Source organism: Staurois parvus, unplaced genomic scaffold, assembly GCF_062004578.1.
Source record: "Staurois parvus isolate SC_StPar_1 unplaced genomic scaffold, SC_StPar_1.0 ptg000394l, whole genome shotgun sequence".
NCBI classification, from domain to species: Eukaryota; Metazoa; Chordata; class Amphibia; order Anura; family Ranidae; genus Staurois; species Staurois parvus.
The window spans coordinates 8248471-8270561 of NW_028318190.1; the positions used below are offsets into that span (position 1 = coordinate 8248471).

The window sequence follows — 22091 nt, forward strand, 5'->3', positions numbered from 1 at the left end:
CTTCTTACCCCTCCATTGAGTGCTATTATCCCCATTCCTCACCTCCCAGCAATTGTCCTAACCTCTGGGGATATTTCCCTGAACCCTGGTCCTCTAGTGTCTCACCAGGCACCCTCCTTCCTACAGGAATAGCTGCAATGCACTCAATTTAATCTCTATCCCCATGCTCCTAAAAAACACCCTCCCTTTTTCATGTGCACTCTGGAATGCCTGTAATAAGCTCACTTCTGTCCATGACTTTTTTGTCTCCCACTCCCTTAACATACAGCAATTACAGAAACCTGGCTTCAAGCATCAGATTCTGCTTCTACTGCAGCAGTTTCCTATGGAGGCCTTTACTGGACTCACTCTCTCAGACCCAGTGTTTGGAAAGGTGGAGTTGATTTGCTCCTATCCCCACTGAGCACCTTTCAAGTCCTCCATAACCCTCCCTCTCTTCTTTCGAGATTCACTGCATTCTGCTGTTTTCTCCCATTTCTCTGAGGATTGCAGTGAGCTATCGGCCTCCTGGACCAGTGTTTCATTTTCTTGATGACTTCTCTGCTTGGCTACCCTACTTTCTCTCCTCTGAAATACCCACTAACTTTCTTGGAGATTTTAACATCCCCATTAATGTGAACATTCTAGCTACATCCCAAATCTTCAACCTAACCTCATCTTTTGCCTTAACACAATGGACACAGTCCTCCACTCACTCTGATGAGAGTACATTAGACCTTGTTTTTCTTCCCTCTTTGCATTCCCTACAACCTCACAAACACCCCCCTACCTCTCTTTGAAGAGGAGGACACACTTTAAAGGTGATGAGATTGTGATCAAACAGCAAACAATTACAGGCAGAAACCTTCACAACTTTAACCCTTCTCTTTTCCACTCTGCAACCGACCACCTTTATGACTGAATCTCTCCCCTGTCCTGCCCTGACCACTGCTGTCTAAAACAGTTTTTGCGTTCATCCTCACTAGACTCACTTGCTCCTCTTAACTACACAAAGTATCTGAAAGGATGATTTTCTTATCCCCTCAGAGACCCCTGGTCTGTGGAGAGGTTCCTGGCTTATCAGAATTCTGGGAATACCCCTTGAACACGGAAATAACGGCAGCTTATGTTCAGAGATGTTCAAAGTTTATTAGACATTACTAAGATTATATAGGGTACAGAAAAAATAAGGGGGGGGGGGGGGAGCGAGTTTCAAAACTGTAACTTGTAAGTTTCCATCATGAGCTAACTACATGAAACATGACATATACATTTCATGGTATAAACTGTTTTTGCTAGCTTTCAGAGAATTAGCTGGGCAAAGAAAATGTCAGGGTCGTCTTATCATTGTTTATACATTCTGGTGCAAGCTAAAACAGTTTAATTAAACTTCTAATATATCTGCAAAAACCTAACTTAATACTTAAAATGGTGTACATCAACAAAATGGAGGTTATCTAGATCCTTTCAGTATCAGGCCCCAACTATTACAATCGTGGTAGACTGACAACACCAGAAATCTTAAGAGACATAGTCATGCACTGGAGCGACTGGCGTAAAACCTAATCCCAGCAAGCATTGACCCTATATAAATCCACTTTCTTAAAACACAATTTCTCCCTCCATGCTGCCAAACAAGCCTACTTTGTCACACGTATTAATACCTTGTCATCCAGTCCTCGTCTCTTCTCTACTTTTAACTCTCTACTTTTGCCACCTCCACCCAGTAACTCACTCACTGCTTAAGAGATTGCCAGTCATTTCAAAAACAAGATTTATGCAATTCGTAGGGGCATCTCTACTACACAGACATCTATCCCACTTCGCATACCTTATACTCAACCTCCCTCAACACTTTCCTCTTTTGACCTTGCTACTACTGAAGACATCACTAAATTTTTCTCAGAAGCCCGTCTCACCACCTGCCCCCTGGATCCTGTCCCCCTCACAACTACTACGGTCACCCTCTTCTTCTGTCCTATGCTCCCTCACTCACATCTTCAAACTCTCTCTCTACTGGTGCTTTCCCCTCCCCTCTAAAGCATGCACAGATCACTCCCATACTTAAATTGTTCAGATTGGTGGGGTCCAGCGAGGGCTTTTTAAGACCCATCTCCCTGCTCCCTTTACCTCTAGACTCTTAGTCTACAATCGCATGAGCTCCTACCTCACTGATCACAACCTTCTTGACCCTTTACAGTCTGGCTTTCGCTCACTACTCTCCACTCCACTGAAACTGCCCAACTAAAACTCACTAATTATTTACAGCTGCTAAAACCAATGGTCACTACTCCATACTCTTACTACTTGACCTCTCTGCGGCTTTTGATACGGTTGACCATCCCCTCCTCCTTAAAAAACTCCACTCTCTTGGCCTTCGAGACTCTGCTCTCTCCTGGTTCTTCTCCTCCTACCTATCAAAGCACTCCTTCAGCGTTACCTATAACTGTCTCCTCGTCTCCACGTCCTCTTTCTGTAGGGGTCCCTCAAGGTTCAATCCTTGGACCCCTTTTCTTATCCATCTGCACCTCCTCCCTTGGCCACTTGATAAACTCCCATGGCTTTAAGCACCATCTCTATGCTGATGACACACAAATCTATGCACAGAACTCTTCTAGGTTCAAGGCTGTGAGTCGCTAGTGGTCAGTGTAGGAGCTGACCAGTTCAGGGACAGTGCAAGGGAGACATGAGAAGGTCCAATCAGCTTCTGTGAAGTAAAGAAAAATCCAAAAGTAAAGTTAATGTCAGAGCTTACTGATTTTCAAAGGGTAAGTTGTTGGTGTCTGTCTAGCTGATGCCTGAAGTTGCAAATTTTTTTGCTATGTCTTGAGGCACAGCTGCACAGGCTATGATGGCATATACAGTTTTGGGGAAACGTCATCTAATAAGCATAAGCCCAGTCAACATGGTCAACTTACCGAAACAGACAAAAGGACATTGTGACCCAGAATAAGGAAAACAAAACTTCTGCAAAAGTGACTGCACAGCTTCAGTCCTGTGAACTCAGGTCACACACGGAGTTTACGATGTAAGCAACTCATAACTTTATTTTCACTTTGTGATTTGGCCAATAACACATTTTCTGTCTTAGAATGTCTCAACTTTGGACAGAGGAGCAATGGAGACTCCTTTGGATAGTAAATGTACAGTATATGTAAACTGTGCTTGGGTGAACCATAAATTACTACAGAAACAAAATTTGAATAGAGAAAAAGCTGCAAACACACTGAGTTATTGACCTAGTTAACAAATTGCATCTAGTAAGTGTTGTGCAGTGAAAATGTGCAGTGCATACAGTAAAAATGTGCAGTGCATATACATAAGTGTATAGAAAAAATCATAAATAATCCAAAACTAAATGTGCAAAAATAACAGATGATAGCTGCAAAAAAGGGGAATGTCCCTCAGAAGAGCAGAAAGGAGTTCTCCACCAAATTACAACATGCAAGGCTTACCAGACAGGTATGACCGTTCAAATTAAAGAAAAGTCAACATCCGCATTGAGCTCAAATCCTGGTAACAATCAACAGGCAAGGAACATTAAGGAATAGTATGCTGGGAATCTCTCAAAGATAAGATGGCATTTTTTTTCACTAAAGGCTGGAGGTAAAAATCGATGTATTTCCCCACTCTAGAGGACATGGAATCAATTCTGCTAATAATGGGTTGTCCAGGCAGGTGAATGGGGTCCTTATGTATTTTTGGCAAATAATACATTAATAGGCATACGTGATGCCAAAGGAATTAGGAAGGCTTTTTCTTATTTATTTCCTATACCTTGTTTGAACGTTAACTGGCTATTTTCTGTAATTCCTTTGGACAGCAGCATTATCATACTGTGAAGTGGGTAGTGTAATAGTGGGAATACACTCTTTAACACAACAATCTATTTCTTTTTTGATCACTCTGTTCCGATAGGTTTAATCGATCTAAAGTTGACAACCTATTCAATCGATGTGCCACACATGATATAGCAATTTCAATTGATAGTTGAGATACAATTGTAACTTGTGATTGTAAATTATCAATTGCTGCACTGATTCTACTATTCAAATTTTTCGACCTGGCCAATCTAAATCAAGTCAAAATCAATCGGATGGGAAGCTATTGACTATTCGATTGTGTGTGGTGTTCGTTTTGATTGCATTGCACATTAATTGGATGATAAAATGTAAGTGTGTGTGTTGCCACCTTTTTAGATGCACTAGCAAATTTAGATTTTTTTTTTTTCCTTTTGAGATAAAGGTTTTACATAAATGAACAAAAGCTGACCAATGTCCCCCTGTCAGTGTTAAATAGTTTTTCTCAACCCTTTAATTGTCACTTTTGCTGGACAGCTTGACCTGTTAAAAGAAATTGAAAATACCTTGCCTTACTGGCTGGATCACTGGGGAAGAACACCTAACAAAAGAAAACGAATACAGCCACTATGTCTAAGAATTGGTAAGATGCAATAAAATATATTTGTGTATTGGGTTTAATACCGCTTTGAAGTGATAGTAAACCGCCACAAGAATAAAAAAAAAAAAAAAAAAGGGCCACGCTGCAGGTTTATGTCATAATGTACTAATATGCACCGCATATTAGCACATTATGACACTTACCTGCACACAGAGCCTTCCAGTGCAGCGCTGTCACGGTTCTCTGGCGCTTCCATCTTAACACCGTCTTCCTTCCGAGTTCTGAGATCATGTCACTTCTGCACATACGTGCCACAGCATAGTGTTCTGCATTCTACGGCATACTTTATGCCCTAAATGTAGAGCATCACTGCACATGCGTGGGTGACATCATTGGCTATTGTCATATCTACGTTTAGTAGATATTCATTGTACCTACAGGTAAGCCTGAGTGTAAGCTTACGTTAAGGTGCAACTTAAATAATTTACAACTGCTTTAAGATATTGTTTCACAGCACTGGTACTATATGACAATATGAACATCTTAAGGCGACCTGATGCTTTCCCTTTCCCCAGCAACATAATGTATACTACTCTTTGCTTTACCTCCTGAGCCGATCTCGATCCAGCAATGTTCATGAGCGTAGAGACTCTCTCCCTCCCCATTGTCAAGTACAGCCAGTGAGAAGGGGGCGGGACCAAGCTGCGCTCTGTGTGTCAATGGAGAAAGAGCCATCTTGGGAGTGAGCATACACAAGTGCCGCCATAGCAAGCAGTTTGCAATGGGGGCACTTGGGGGATAGGAGCCAGGAGCGCCAGCAAGTAACCTCAGAAAATGGAGGACTGGGGCTGCTCTGTGAAAAACCATTGCAAAGAGCAGGCAAGTATAACACGTTTGTTATTTTATAAAAAATAAAAAGTGATCCTTTACAATAACATTAAGATCAAATCTCACTCAAATGTCTCTGGTCTCAATAATTAATGTCTCATGCTATGGCCCTTTTATGAGCCATGACCTAAATTTCTATTTGCTGCGTTTCCACATGAAAAACCTTTATTCTGAAACCTAAAAGTTCTCCTGTGATCAACAAATTATTATGCCTTTTTGGTTTGTTGTTGTTGTGTTTTTTTTTTTTGTTTTTTTTTTTTTTTCTTCTTGCAGTTGCCCTACTTTTTGTTTTGAGACTTTTTTTGTAGCAGTTATATAAATGGGTGGATTACAGCGTAGGCCAGATGTTTATCACATTGTATAAAGAACAGAAGTTACATGTGCACTCATGTTCGCTGTTCTGTTTAATGTTGCCTTATTAACAGCTTGAACAAAATCCGTAATCCATATATGATATAGCTAGTTAGAGCTTTGTGTTATGTTACATCATTTCTGGATATTGTTAACCACTTGAAGACCGGCATGTTAAACCCCCTTCCTGCCCAGGCCGTGTTCCAGTTTTCAGTGCTGTAACATTTTAAATGACAGTTACTCAGTCGTGCAACACTGTACCCAAATGAATTTTTTATCATTTGTTTAGACTTATCGATAGATTTCTATCTGTCTTTAATTTATTCACTGCTGAGTTTGGTCTTTTTTTTTTTCTTTATATAGCAAAAAATAAACTTTTTGGGAAAAAAAGTTTTTTTTAGTTTTGTTATAAAACTATGCAAATAATTTCTTCATAAATTTAGACCGAAATGCATTTAGCTGCATTTCTTTTTGTAAAAAAAGAAAAAAAAAAAGGTGTATATTATTTAGTCTGTGTGAAAATTGTTATAGCCTCTACAAACTATGGTATATACTTAATTTCTCAGGCCCTAAAACGCCAGGACAGTACAAATACCCCCAAAGTGACCTATTGATGAGAAGTAGACATTTCAAGGTATTTAAGAGGCGTGGTGAATTTTTTTGAAGTTGTAATTTTTTGCCACAATTCTTTGGAAAATGATCAAAGCAAATAGTTTTCATTTTAACATGTTATTTCTCACATACAACATAGGCATACTTACAACTACACCCCCCCCCCCAACATTCTGATACTCCTCCCGAGTTTAAGGTGCTCCTGTAGGCTTTCAGGGGACATAAATCATGCATCCAATTTCCTGGCTACCTATCAGTTTTTTTGAGGCCCTGGAGCACCAGGACAGTGGAAACACTGGTACACTGCGACTGCCTGCAGGGGTATCACTTCCCCTAGTTTTCGCATAGAAAGGGGCACACAGCAAGTCTGTAACTTTTAACTGATTCTGTTAGTCTTAGCCATTAGATCCCTAGTCCCATTAATCAGAAAAATCTCCAGTATACACAAGAGTGAAGTTTCTAGCATTTCCTACCAAGCAAACCTGTGGACAATAGCGTTTTAACTCTCAACTAACCAACTCCATATATCAACACCCTACCATGTGCTGATCTTTCCATATCAGCCATCTCGGGACTAACTGTAAAATGGAAAAAACCCTTAGACCTATAAACGCAAATCATCCTTGAACTAATTTAGGATGAAGTTCAGAATTTGTTCAGCCAGAATCAATATAAAACAGTCAGGCATAAAATTACCCAATCTTACTTAAACACTTTTACTCAGCCAGTTATATACTGATCTTTCATATACTGATCTTTCAAAACCTAAACTCTTTGTTTTGGATCTTTGTTTTCCAATCGTTTTTATTGAGATTTCTGTTTTTTGGTTTTTTTTTTTTGTTTCTCAACACAGTGATACAACTCAGTACAAATGAAATAGAGTATCAAGACCCGATAAGCGATCTATTTTATATTTTTGTACACAAAATTCCAACTTATAGCGTAAGAGGCTGAACTTGCATGTTTCTGAACTATCTTCATTGAGCCTCCAACAGGATCCTCACATAAAGAGCCCCTTCATGTGAAACAGGGGGAAAATTCTCAGTACCCGTGGGCCCTAAGGTCTGATCCTATTGGCTCCGGCCGCCCAAGGTGAGGAAGGGGACCCGACCTCCCCTCCAAAATGTCCGACAGGCCATAAACAGATGAAAGAGAGGAAAGAAAAGGTAAGTAATAGGGAGTAAAAAAAAAAGAGACAGGAAAAGGTGGAATCCATGAACAATCACTGTGGCCCAAAGAGGTTATCTGCAAACCCGGTTAAGTGGGACCTGTAAGGTAGGTAAGCCAAGGTTCCAAAATCCTCTCAAAATTTGATATCTTTTCCTGCAGAATGGCAGGGAGGCTTTCGTTCAACATTATCCAGGACAATTTAGACTTTACGAGACCAAAAGGGATCACTGGATATTTCCAAGATCTCGATCTTGCTGTCGTGATCCTAACCGTTGTAAAAATGAATGTTATGAGGCGTTGAGATGGTCTCGGGGTCCCTTTCAGAGGACAGCCCAATAGAACCTGTTGCGGGGATTTGATTAAATTAGCCCCTGTAAGGGAATAAAGAAGATTATAAATACGGATCCAAAACCAGCGGACCTTTGGGCACGTCCACCAGACATAATACGCTGTCCCCTCCTGACTGCATCCTCGGAAACACATTGGGGAAGCATCTGATACTGTCTTGGAAATTCGCTTTTAACGAATTTCTCCTTACCGTGAGTACTCGCGGTTGGATGCGCAGCAATCCCCCATAAAGCTGTGCGAATCTCGCTTACCACGACTGCAGCTAAACTCCATGATTCCTGTGCCTCCAACTGGGTTAGCTATCTCGAGATGTGGGGAAATGGAGCTCCAGTTACCTAGGAATGATCAGACGACACTCTCAGGTTGCTGTTGGAATTCACATAGAGGCTGGCTTCAGACTCAGCCCCCGGTTTTATTACACACACACACACCCCCCACATGAGTCAGGTCAATCCCCTCCCACAGAACAATGCATGGGGAGTGCCTATACACAGGATGTACATTCCGATTGGAGCATTGCCTTTCCTCTTATCTATCACCAGTCCTCCCCTCCCTCCATGAGCTCTCTGAGGGAAGCAACCTTCCCCCTTTACACCAGTCCTCCCCTCCCCCCCATGAACTCTCTGAGGAGAGCAAACTTCTCATCCTATTAGCTCCTAGTGGTATGTAAATTCTCTGTACAAGCATCCCCTAGATTAAACAGTGCCAGTCTGTATCTGAATTGGCCCGATACGATCTTTATTAATACACATCCATCCAGATACAGTTCAGGTCGGTAATGGCTTGTAAGATATACATGAGCCTACACACGGAGTTCGCACTGCTTGGCGCCTTGCGGTACGAAGTCCATGTGGTACTATGCTGCTGATATGTGGATACAGGCCCGCGGCCTACCGCCGGCGGCATTCGCATCGAATGCCGTGGTGGTATACACGCCAGTCTATAAGCGCAGATCTGCCATCTCATCCATTACCGAGCTGAGTACTGTAATACATACATTGTACATGCGCATGGCCCAATTGCAGCCTTCAGAGCTTTAATTAAGCCACATGAGAGACATATGAATAACACTAATATATGACACATTTAAAGTTCAACCTGTAAATACCAAATTTCCATGACAGTACCCAGTGGGCTATTATGGCTGGAACCATATACCACCTCAGTAAGACTTTGTAGTTTGCCTCTATTAAGGAAGTGTTCATGATTGCTTATAAATGACTATTTTTGCAACACTTTTGTAATAATTTCTGGTACAGATCCCAACTTTTACCCGTTTTTAATCCTTGAAAAGAAAAACCTCACTTAATGCCAGTTTACAGAACGTTAAGCACACATACTGTATTTGAAAGGGGAAAAGGACTCCTGAGCATATTGTGCTGATATCATGCAGCCCAGCTTCTACCACTGATGACTTTACATATACTTTATATAACTAACAATGCTCCACTGGACTTTTCTGGAAATACTGCACAACCCAACCCCTAGTTAACCCATCCTATGGATTCCAGCCCTCCAGCTCTCCTACGAAACAAAACCTCAAAATACAGGACTCCGTTAAATAGTAGTCCAATAGACTAATATCACCACACTTCCCTTTTATTGTCACTACTCTCTCATCTCTGCTTTCCTCCAGACCTAGTAAATCCCAAAACATTTGAATGGTGGTCTCACAATGTCTATAACAGGATCACAGAGTTCACCACTTCCCAAAATCATTAAAACTGTATCTTTTGGCTGAAATGTATGCTCGTAAAAACACCCTCCTACCATGGAACTGTACAGATATATGCAAATTTAATAGAAGGAACAACCAAATTCCTCATATACGTTGAACGCATTTGCCCAAATGCTCTTTAAATTTCACCATAGTCTACTGAAGTCTCTATATAACTAAACACAAATACGTACTCTGTAAGGGTGGCCTTGCTACACAGCAAGCTTGAATTGCTATCTTAGCCTAACTAGAAAACAAAATCTTGTAATTTCCAGAGGTGCAACAGAGAGTCGAATCCATAATGATTAAAGCCCCACACTGGGCAAAATTTATCTTCGTACTAATCCCCTCCCCTCTAACCCATCCTGTTAAGCCTTTTGGTGCCTTTACCTTGTAAAACCAACAGGTGAATTGGTACCATGTGTTTGTGTGTTGTGAGCTTTTTGACAGTTTTGTTTTGCGATTCAAAGGCGTTTTGTTTTGTTTTTTTGACAGACCTTAATGTGTCTAACTACTGAAATTATTGCTTGCTATAGTATGTATAAAAACACTAAACTCTGACAGCCATGTAATAACATGTTCTACCCTGTTTAATTTGTTACAACAACAAAACCTCATTGAAACCAAAAATTAAAAAAAATGTTTTTTTCTCTTAAAGGATCAGACTAACCTAAGTGGGGATGGCGGCCATTGATAATGAACAGGATATGGGTGAACAACCAGTAAGCTTAATTTTTTTTTTTTTTTTACTCTTCTTTTTCAGTGAATGGTTTATAACGTAAAATCCATTGCTACCTTTCAGTTGCCATGGCAAGATTTATGTGTCGTGTGAACATTTCTGGTATTATATTACTTAGCCAAAAGCCAGTCCTGTTTAAAATCATTTGGAAACGCATCTGATCTTTTCGTAGATTTGTTTCCTGGCATGTTTACTTATATTTCACAGACACTGAGTACCAGCATATGATCTATTGCTGTGTGTCACAAAGGTTTGGGAGCCAGTGTACTAGGGTGTGGATTCTGCAGGATTGGTGGTAGAAAAGCCAGAAACCTTGCAAGAATATGTGCAACTTGCTCTGTGGAGAGACACAACTGCAGGTTGTGGAGCAATTTTTTTAACACACATTAGGTATTTTATAGCCAAAAAGTCCCAGAACATTTATATATTTTCTGAATGCAGAGGCCCTGCAGAATAAAAAGATGGTGGTTGCAGTTTTTTTTATGTTACTTGATATTTGTGCAACTGCTGATCCAATCTATATTTTCTGGGAAAAAATACACTAACTTTAGTTCACACAAACACAAGTACATCCCCATGTTTTGTACAAAATAAAAGATGAGGTAGTGTCGAGTAAATAGATATCAAAAATGCATGTGCTCAAGAAACAGAAAAAAATTATGGCACCCAAAATTATCAATAGGTGACACTTCATCTGCTTTTACAGCTCATCAGCTCAGAGTTGGCCATAAATGAATTTATTTCTTTCACTCTGTCTTGCGCAGTGGTATATAATATGTGGCACAGTTGTCTTGCAGTTGCTTGGTTAGTTCTCTAAGATGTTTTGGACACCTACCGAGTTCAAAAACTATATGCAAGTGTACTTAGAAGAATTGAAGCTGTTTTGAAGGCAAAGGATGGTCATAGCAAATATTGATTTGAGCTTCAGCTCTTCTGTGAAGGCTGTCCACAAGGTTTAGGTGTGTGTCAATGGGAATGTTTGACCATTCTTCCAGAAGCGCATTTGTGAGGTCAGGCACTGATGTCGGTTGAGAAGGCCTGGCTTGTAGTCTCTGCTCCAATTCATCCCAAAGGTGTTCTATCAGGACTCTGTGCAGACCAGTCAAGTTCCATCACCACAAACTCGCTCATCCATATCTTTATGGACCTTGCTTTGTACACTGGTGCGCAGTCATGTTGGAACAGCAAGGGACCATCCCCAATCTGTTCACATAAAGGTGAGAGCATGAAATTGTCCAAAATGTCCTGCTATGCTGAAACCTTAAGAGTTCCCTTCACTGAAACTAAGGGGCCAAGCCCAAACCCTGAAAAACAACCCTAGACCATAATCCCCCCTCCACCAAAGTACACTTGACAAAATGCAGTCAGACAAGTACTGTTCTGGCAACTAGCAAACCCAGACACGTCCATCAGATTGCCAGACAGAGAAGCATGATTCGTCACTCCAGATAACACGTCTCCTGCTTTAGAGTTCAGTTTTGGCGTACTTTACGCCACTGCATCTGACGCGTTGCATTGCATTTGGTGATGTAAGGCTTGGATGCAGCTGCTCGGCCATGGAAACCCATTTCATGAAGCTCTCTACGGACTGTTGTGCTAATATAAAAGCCACATGAAGTTTGGAGGTCTTTCGCTATTGACACTGCAGACAGTTGGCAGCTTCTGGCACTATGCGCTTCAGCATGCGCTGACCCCTCTCTATCATTTTACATGGCCTACTACTTTGTGGCTGAGTTGCTGTTGTTCCCAGTTGCTTCCACTTTGATACAATACCACTAACATTTGATTGTGGAATATTTAGTAGCAAGGAGATTTCACGGATGGACTTATTGCACAGGTGGCAACCTATCGCGGTACCACGCTTGATATCACTGAGCTCCTGAGAGCGACCCATTGTTTCACAAATGTTTGTGGAAGCAGTGTGCATGCCTAGGTGCTTGATTTTATACACTTGTGGAGGTGATTGGAACACCTGAATCCAAGGATTTTGAGCGGTGTCCCAATACTTTTGGCAATATAATGTATATATTTTTACACACACATTCTGTAGGTACCTTGTTTTGTGAGAGTTTGCATTCACTTACTGGCATGCAAAGTTTATTAAAACAATGAAGTCACATGTTTTTTGTTTTTTTTTTCATCTTTGTGCATGAACCCTTAAACCAAATAATCCGTGAATGTATCAGTTGACCCTAAACATGTGCAATTTAATGGTATGACAACAGAATTTGAATTTTCATGATGGTAACTATATCTTGCTTCAGAGATGAATGTAAATGTCCTCGTGCCTGGTGGCAAAACAGTAGATCAGAGTACAAATGTTGGTCACCTTCAATATGAATACCATTAAAATGTGGCCCCATGGTGCAGGCCTCTTATTTATCCTGAATTTGCTCTTATTTAGGCTAAAAAGAGTACGTACCAGAAAGAGCCACAGAAATTATTCAAAATGAAATGCCTAACTCTAGCCCAAACATTTTGAGAATTAAAAGTAGGACCTCCAACAATTTTTTTTATTGATGTTTCCCTGTGTGGTGAAAATGAGGTTAAATAAATATCTCAGAAGAGGACACAAATCACAATTAAAACCAGTCAGAGGTCCTAAACCTTACCACCTTGTACTCTAAACTAATAAAAGCATTTTGGCTGCAGTTTGGCTATAAAATTGTCAAGTTTATAACCTGCTCCTCTTGCATACACATCTCATACATGTACATAAAGCTGCTACAATAATGTGAACATAATCTGGCCGTACATTGTACAATTCTCAGCCGATTTCTGAACCAGCTGGGCTGGCTCTCAAGATATATAGTAGTAGCCGCAGTGGGATATTTGTCTATCTTGACTGTGTAGTATAGATGACAGAATCTGTTAAATGTTTTTCATTCAGTGTGCTGGCTATATGCCTATGGGCAGCTTGTCTGTTTATTTTGCCTGCAAAGTCCACTTTTTAGACAAGTTAGAAGCTCTCTTTTGCCAGAACAATTTGGGCAGCCCTAAAGCAGATGCTGGCCCACTCTTTTTCCTTTTGTATTTTGAACTACATGTAGACATTGAACTGAACTATCTGTTTGCTGTCTTTTGGTTTATTAACATGTGCTTGTGTCAGTACAAAGCTGGCTATAGAGAATGTTTATTTTTTTAACTAGAGCAGGGGTGGGGAACTGTCACCCTCCAGCTGTTGGTGAACTAAAAGTCCCATCATGCCTTTGGGAGTCATGCTTGTAACTGTCAGTTTTGCAATGTCTCATGGGACTTGTAGTTCTACAACAGCTGGAGGGCCACAGTTGCCCACCCCTGAACTAGAGAAGGAATACCCCCTGCTGGGACAGTGTATTTAGAGCACAGGGCATGTAACACAATCCACCAAGTGCAGAACAGATAACAGAGAACATCCCTTCTCCAATATATGTTTACAAAGCGCAATTTGCAGCACCTTGTATAATTAAGAGAGTTACAAACTCATCGAAATTTGATGAGTTTGTAACTTTCAATAAATATACAAGGTGCTACAGATTAGACATCTTTGTTTATAAATATATACTGCATATAGAGTGTGTGTGTCATTTTAATTATGGTTATATTTAAAAGGTATCGCGTATTTAATAATAATTTTAAAAAAGGTGGCGAAAAGCTTCCTTTCTCTGAAAAGTATAAAAGTGTAACAGCAGATGCATGTCTCTTTTAATTCTTCTATCAGATTTGTTAACCTGAGCCCTGAACAAGTCAATTCATGTTTTCTTGAAGTAAATGATATACTTTGTAGACATTTGTTATACAGTTGTGTCCAAAATTATTCAACCCCCAATGCTGTAAAGGGGTTTAGGGACTATAGTGTACATTTGGAATTGTATTCAGAATCAAATCCTACAAGGACGTTGTAACTACCCAAATGCAACTAAAATGACATCAATTGTTTATGTAATACAGTAGTAAATGGTTCTTATGTGGTTTCTTCATTGCCACAATTATTCAACCCCTTAAAGACTACCACTCTGAAGAACAGAGGTTCATACAGGTGCTTTCCATCAGGTATTGAAAACACCTGTGGATGTCACCGAGCAGCAATCAAGCATAATAAGCACCAATTAGGCAGCTTTAAAATGACTGTGATACTCAGCTCCTTCTAGACATTTACTGGTGTGGTTACAAACATGGTGAAGGCAAGAGAATGGTCCAGGAAGACAAGAGAAGAGGTGATTTCTCTTCACAGGAAGGGCAATGGCTATAAGAAGATTGCAAAGATGTTAAACATACCAAGAGACACCTTAGGAAGCATCATTCGCAAATTCAAGGCAAAGGGCACTGTTGAAACGCTACCTGGTCGTGGCAGAAAGAAGATGCTGACTTCGACTGCTGTGCGCTACCTGAAGCGTAGAGTGGAGAGAAGTCCCCGTGTGACTGCTGAGGAACTGAGAAAAGATTTGTCAGATGTGGGTACAGAAGTTTCAGCCCAGACAATAAGACGCACACTGCGTAATGAAGGCCTCCGTGCCAGAACTCCCAGGCGTACCCCCTTGCTGTCTCCAAAGAATAAGAAGAGTCGACTGCAGTATGCCAAAAGCCATGTGGACAAACCACAAAAGTTGTGGGATAGTGTTCTGTGGACTGATGAAACAAAATTAGAACTGTTTGGGCCCATGGATCAACGCTATGTTTGGAGGAGGAAGAACAAGGCCTATGATGAAAAGAACACCTTGCCTACTGTGAAGCATGGTGGAGGGTCAATCATGCTTTGGGGCTGTTTTGCTTCTGCAGGTACAGGGAAGCTTCAGCGTGTGCAAGGTACCATGAATTCTCTTCAGTACCAGGAGATATTGGATGGAAACGTGATGCAGTCCGTCACACACCTGAGGCTTGGGAGACGTTGGACCTTTCAACAGGACAATGATCCCAAGCATACCTCCAAGTCCACTAGAGCATGGTTGCAGAGGAAAGGCTGGAACATTTTGGAGTGGCCATCGCAGTCACCAGACTTAAATCCGATTGAGAACCTCTGGTGGGACTTAAAGAAAGCAGTTGCAGTGCGCAAGCCTAAGAATGTGACTGAACTGGAGGCCTTTGCCCATGAAGAATGGGCGAAGATACCCGTAGATCGCTGCAAGACACTTGTGTCAAGCTATGCTTCACGTTTAAAAGCTGTTATAACTGTAAAAGGATGCTGTACTAAGTACTAAGATTGAATGTCACTTGGGGGTTGAATAAAACTGATAATGCTGTGAGCACAGAAAAGACATTTGTGGTTATTTCATTATAACTGTTATGTTATATTTGTCTGACCTACAAGTGCCTCTTTAATGTAAATGTAAGCAAGATGACTGAATGATCAAAAGCAATGTCAAACTGGCCAAAACACTCAATTTCAGTGGGGGTTGAATAATTTTGGACACAACTGTAATTTGTGTCAGGAAATTTTTTTTTTTTTTTTTAATTAAATTTGGATATTGCAGACTTTTGAGGTACCCTGATACTACAAATATTATTAAAAATTGAACAATACATAATTGTAGTCATTGGTGTTTTTAATATCTGAATGGTGTTCAGCTTTAACCACTTCAAGTCCGGACACTTTTACCCCCTTCCTGTCCAGGCTAATTTTCAGCTTTCAGCGCTATCACACTTTGAATGACAATTGCATGCAGGGGTGTATTTACCACAAGGCAAACAATGCATTTGCCTAGGGTGGCAATTTTCAGGGGGGCAGCGCTGCCCCTTGGAAGAAGGGACATGCGGCATGGGGACCTGTTGGGTTCCGAGAGAGGTTGCAGGTTTCATGACTGTGTATGCACAGCCCGACTCTCGTTCATGGGGATGTCCGGAGCTATGAAGGTGAGTCTTTCTTTCTCTCGCCATGGGGGATGGTGGCTGGTGTATGGGGGGCAGTGGTAGTGAAAGGCTCGGGTGGAGGGCAGGGGTACTCTTGGTCAATATCAGGCTCTTTCTGCGGGGGGGATTTTTGTGTTGCCTAGGGCAGCGCAAAACCTAAATACACCACTGATTGCGTGGTCATGCAACACTGTACCTATATGAATTTTTTAGCATTTTTTTGAGACCGATAAAGCTTTATTTTGGTGATATTTATTCACCACTGGGATTTTTATTCTTTTTGCTATATAAATGAAAAAGTCCAAAAAATTTTAAAGTGTTTTTCTTATAAAATTTTGCAAATAAATAATATTTCATAATAAATCTTGGCCAAAATGTATTTAGTTATCTTTTTAGTAAAATAAAAATAACCCAAATTATTTTATAATCAAAAATTCTAATATTTAAAAAAATATTTAAAATTTTTATTTTTTTATATTTGATTTTTTTTTTTTTTTTACATACTGTTACCCTAGCAGTACAGTGTCATAATGGTGACACTGTACTACTTGTGGGGGGTGATGAAGATTTTTTTTACACTGAGTGCTTTTACACCCATAAAGGCTGTAAAAGCAAGAATTTCTCCTATCTGGCTGCATTCTTGCAGCCATTGAGAAATACTGTGTGATCTGTGATTGGTCACAGCTTGTCACATAATACAAGGCTGTTGTGAATAGCCTTGTATCATGTGACCTCTGTGATCATTCACAGATTTCACACATAGTAAGCAATGATGTCAGAAGTGACATCTTGCTTACTACTGTGCATGTGATCACTGATTGGCCAATAAGTGATCACAGGATCGGGAACTCACACAGAGGTCCCGTACGATGATCGGTGTTCCACTGTGTCCGAAGGACACAGCGGGCACCAGATCGCGGTGCTGCGCGCTCCCAGGGAGCATGCACAAGCAGGGGACGGGTTTATAAATGGTCACCCGCCCCTGCACTGCCACCGTCCGGCCGTTTTTATACAACGGCCAGACGGGAGGTGGTTAAAGTAAACCTGAATGAAGGAAATATTTACTTTGCAAGCTTGACATTGTACGAGACCTCCTCCTGTTCCTACCTTCTCATCCAAACCTGCTGCCAGAGCTCCATTAGAAACCTAGAAGCTGATCTCCAGGCAGATGCATACTGTATGTTCATGCAAAATTCAACTCTGTATTCATTAATACGTCATTGAATTTACCTTTGTATATGCAAGCAGTGTAAGCACTTGAATTTCTTATTCATCCTACATACAGTATAGCTAAGACAGGGAAAAGGAGAAGCAGCGCCATCATTTTTTGCTGACAAGGAACATGCTGGTAGAAAGAGAGAGCAGACAAATGAGTTCATCAGTGTCATTATTCTCTAACTGTCCAGTCACTGGCATGAAGTAAGGACAAAACTTAGTTGCACTACTGAACAACAGAAAAAAGCCAGTTTGGCAGAGCTGCGTAAATCTTAGAACTTGATCGACAGAAATGAAACCCTTTGGCAGGTAAAACTGCCCCATATATGTATTTCATCTCTAAAAATGTTTTAGTTCCCCTGACAGTCATCTTTAACTACCTGCCGACCGCAGATAGCCGAATGACGGCTGCACTGTGGCCGGCCAGTTCTGGGTGGACGTTATATGGCGTCCTCCCAGAACGCGCTCTCCTGCGCGCCCCCGGCGATCTCCGTGATCTCTGTGTCCTATGGACACAGCTGATCACGTGACGTGGTAAAAGGCCAATCACAGCGGCCTTTTACCACGTGATCAGCCGTGTCCAATGACACGCTGATCACCGGGAAATGCAAATGCCGGTTCTCGGCTGCACTTTCCTTACTCTGTCAGATCGTGAGGAAAGTGCTGCCGAAAACCGGTACTTGTCAGAGCGGGGATCGGCACCGATCATCAGGGTCACTGATCATCAGTGCCCAGCAGTGCCACACACAAGTTCCGCCCACCTGTGCCCAGCAATGCACCCACCTGTGCCCAGCATTGCGCCCACCTGTGCCACCCAACAGTGTCACCACCTGTGCCCAGAAGTGCCACCTACCTGTGCCCAGTAGTGCCACCCACCTGTGCCCACCAGTGCCACCCATCAGTTAAGCCCAGCGGTTGTGCCAGTCAGTGCGCAGCAGTGCCGCTAGTCAGTGCCCAGCAGTGATGTCAGTGCCACCTATCAGTGCTGTCTATCAGTACCCATTATCAGTGCCGCATATCAGTGCCACCTATCCGTGACACTTCATTAGTGCTGCCTATCAGTGCAGCCTATCCGTGCCACCTCATTTGTGCTGCCTATCAGTGCCGCCTATCAGTGCCCTTCAGTGCTGCCTCATCAACGCACATCAGTGAAGGAGAAAAATTACCTGTTTGAAAAATTTTATAATAGAAACAAAGAAACTTTTTTTTTTTCAAATTTTTTTGCACTTTTTTTCCTTATAGCACAAAAAGTAAAGCGCCCAGCAGCGATTAAATACCACCAAAAGAAAGCTCTATTTGTGAGAAAAAAATTATAAAAATTTCATATGGGTACAATCTTGCATGACCGCGCAATTGTCAATCAAAGTTCGACAGCACTGAAAGCTGAAAATTGGCCTGGTAAATAAGGGGGTATAAGTGCCCGGTAGGCAAGTGGTTAAAGATAGAGAGAGATAGATAGATATATATATATATATATATAAATTTATTTTTTTTTTTACATGAGTTAAAAAGCAGACTGATACAGTACATGCGCTACCATTACCAAGTGGTCAGCAGCAAAAAAAAAAAATCAGTTTTTGGTCATTTTCCTGTCACACTTTATAGCACTGTATGTTTGTGTGTAAGTTTCTTTAAATCACAATATAGAAGGTAAAAATTAAAATATTATTTTAAGGTAATTGGCTGCAATAAAGAATGGATGAGCTTTTTTCAAATCTGTGCACTTTATAATTTTAAGGACAACTTTTCCACAGCTTTGTGTGGTTTAACTGATAAGGCTTCTCAGATTTCTTAATCCAGAAACTGTATTTAAGAGGCAACTACAGCCGCATCTTACAATGGTTGCACATTTTCTGATGTGCAGATTTTTAACATCCAACTGCAGTGCTTTGAGTACATGGACTCAGATTTTAATTTTGAGGTACATTTTTCTGTTTTACAGTAGGTTTAACATGTTTCTAAGTATTTTTGTATTTTATAATTTAAACAAGCATTTGTTTTTCAGGTAAAAAAAGCCAAAATGGAGGACTCCAATGAAGAACGTGTGAGGTCAGTAAATGTATGATTCGGGTGTATGTGTATATACATTTTTTCCATCCATAAAAGTTCTTCGTTTTGGGTGTATATAGTAATATACACAAATATCTAATAGAAAATGTATCTGTTTTCCTATTTTTTCCCACTTTATTACATATGTCTTTGTTTAGATTATAACACCAGTTTTCCAGATAATTTACATCAAGGTGCTTCACACAAATGTTTATAATAGTCTTTTGTTGTTTTTATTTTCTCTGTTGGTAGATTTTGTTGTTCAGATTTTTTAATTTTGGATCAGATATTTTTGTCAAATATGTTATCCATACAACATTAATTATAACAATGTGTTTTATGAAGAGTTGTATAGTAATTTGTATGTAATTTAACTTCCAACTTTTACTGCTGATGTATTATTAAATTGGCTATACACATGTATCTTTTCTAATTTGTAGAATAATATAAATATTGAAAAATGCTTGGTCATTTGAAAATGGGTTTTTACTTTTCTTTGCACCTTTTAGGCAGGAGGGAGTATGAGTTTACTCAGTTGAGGTATAGATCTTAGACTATGAAACACTAGTTTAGTTTAAAAAAAAAAAAAAATCCAATTAAACATGGACAGTTGGAGGCACATCGTTTTTAATTTATCTTCAGAGTTCCTGCAGTTGCTTTACCTACACATAGGGTCAGCGTGTCACATACAGTACCATTGGAATTTTTGATATTATGTAGTAGTTTGACTATGTGTACTAGTATCTCTGCATGACCGGATACTACTCAAATCCTCCTGAATAGATTTTCATGTAGTCCATTTTATTTAATACTTTTCAGTAAAGTGAGTAATGGTGATCCTCCCAGTCAAAAAGGAGAACTGTCTTCTAACCGTACCATTCCTACTGGAAGTAAGTATTTTCATTTAAATTCATAGACTCCTAGTTTTTAACTTTTTAATTACAGATGTTACAATTACAGTACTAAAGTGTATATTTTGAAGACAATTTTTTTTTTTATAGAGAAAAGGCACCTTTAATGCTGATTGTTTGATAAGACAAAGCAAACAGCACTAATAACAGTGCAGTAATCACTGGAAGCCTAAAAGGATTTTGGCTTTTGTCCATTTACAACAATTAGAACCATAATAGATAATTGCAATATGATCACTGTGGGCTACTACAATTTGCAATGTTCTCTTTATTAAAGGGAATGTGTAGTGGTTTTCTGTATGTGTTTCTTTTGCCTATTATGGTCAGGACTACATTTTTTATCCCAACCAGACAGTACAGGACGCAGGCTGGATATTCATAGAATGCAAAAAACGGCTACTGTCCCAGTCTATAACTGGCTTTTACAACAAGGAACACATGGACGGGCAACGCATGTAAAAAAAGAAAAGCGAGTACTCAGCTAAACTTTTTTTTTACATGCGTTGCCCGTCCATGTGTTCCTTGTTGTAAAAGCCAGTTATAGACTGGGGCAGTGGCAATTTTTTGTACTGTTGAATTGTAGGTGAGTGGGTGCACTGGACACCCTGGCTGCCATTGTGCTACATGCTGGGTGTCCAGCGCACTCCTGTGCCTTTTAAGGAGGGGTGGGCTCCCTCAGGTTCACAGTGGATAAATATGGTACCGCTCTCTAATCAATCATGCAACATCAAAACATAGCCTTAATCTGTGAAACAATAATATACCATAAATGTGCGTGTATATATTCAAATCAATCATTACAGTGCATAAAATCCATGTACTCATGCACGCTGCGTATTTAGTTAATATTCTGGTGGTGATCTTAGACTATATGGGAAATATCCTTTCTGCAGTGTAGTGCCAGTCTCCCAGCAGATGTAATACAAAATATGATACAATGTACTCTCCTCTGTGACAAATTGAGTAATGGTGTGCAATAGAAACTGCACCATCGGTCAGTATGATAAACGGAATCCTTTCCTTCCTCAGCAAGCTGCTTGATCACATCCTCCTCGAATGGGACATATGAAAAAGAAGAAGAAATGCATAGTGTCTTATCTGGGGTATAAGGTTTTAATGTGTGTTGGTAATGCACTCACATGTAAGAAGATAAAGATGCGCTTTGTATATACATAAAGCCGCAGACAGCGGTAAGGTCAGCCTTGTAGGTGTGCCTGCGCACACTGTCAATACTCGCCGTTTCTCAGTGCGGATGCGTGGTGACGTCACTGCCCCTCCCCTACGCGTTACGCTACAGGGACTCGTAGCTTCCTCTGGGGGATGTAGTTTTTCTACATCCCCCAGAGGAAGCTACGAGTCCCTGTAGCGTAACGCGTAGGGGAGGGGCAGTGACGTCACCACGCATCCGCACTGAGAAACGGCGAGTATTGACAGTGTGCGCAGGCACACCTACAAGGCTGACCTTACCGCTGTCTGCGGCTTTATGTATATACAAAGCGCATCTTTATCTTCTTACGTGTGAGTGCATTACCAACGCACATTAAAACCTTATACCCCAGATAAGACACTATGCATTTCTTCTTTTTTTTTCATGTCCCATTCGAGGAGGATGTGATCAAGCAGCTTGCTGAGGAAGGAAAGGATTCCGTTTATCATACTGACCCATGGTGCAGTTTCTATTGCACACCATTACTCAATTTGTCACAGAGGAGAGTACATTGTATCATATTTTGTATTACATCTGCTGGGAGACTGGCACTACACTGCAGAAAGGATTTTTCCCATATAGTCTAAGATCACCACCGGAATATTAACTAAATACTCAACGTGCATGAGTACATGGATTTTATGCACTGTAATGATTGATTTGAGTATATACACGCAC

At 40.6% G+C, this 22091-nt stretch overlaps 1 protein-coding gene across 4 annotated transcripts in view; it reads left to right on the forward strand.

Annotated features, from left to right (window-relative positions):
- EYA3 (EYA transcriptional coactivator and phosphatase 3) overlaps window positions 1–22091 on the forward strand; it is a 126971-nt gene that overhangs the window by 19666 nt on the left and 85214 nt on the right. For 2 of the 4 annotated variants that reach the window (XM_089686315.1, XM_089686318.1), the window contains exons 2-4: window positions 10125–10188; window positions 19252–19295; window positions 20115–20185. In XM_089686315.1, the coding sequence (XP_089542441.1) occupies window positions 10147–10188; window positions 19252–19295; window positions 20115–20185 (157 nt within the window). In that variant the 5' untranslated portion in view covers window positions 10125–10146. Of the gene's footprint in view, window positions 1–10124; window positions 10192–19251; window positions 19296–20114; window positions 20186–22091 lie in introns of all 4 variants that reach the window. The other 2 variants (XM_089686316.1, XM_089686317.1) reach the window with 2 other exon arrangements.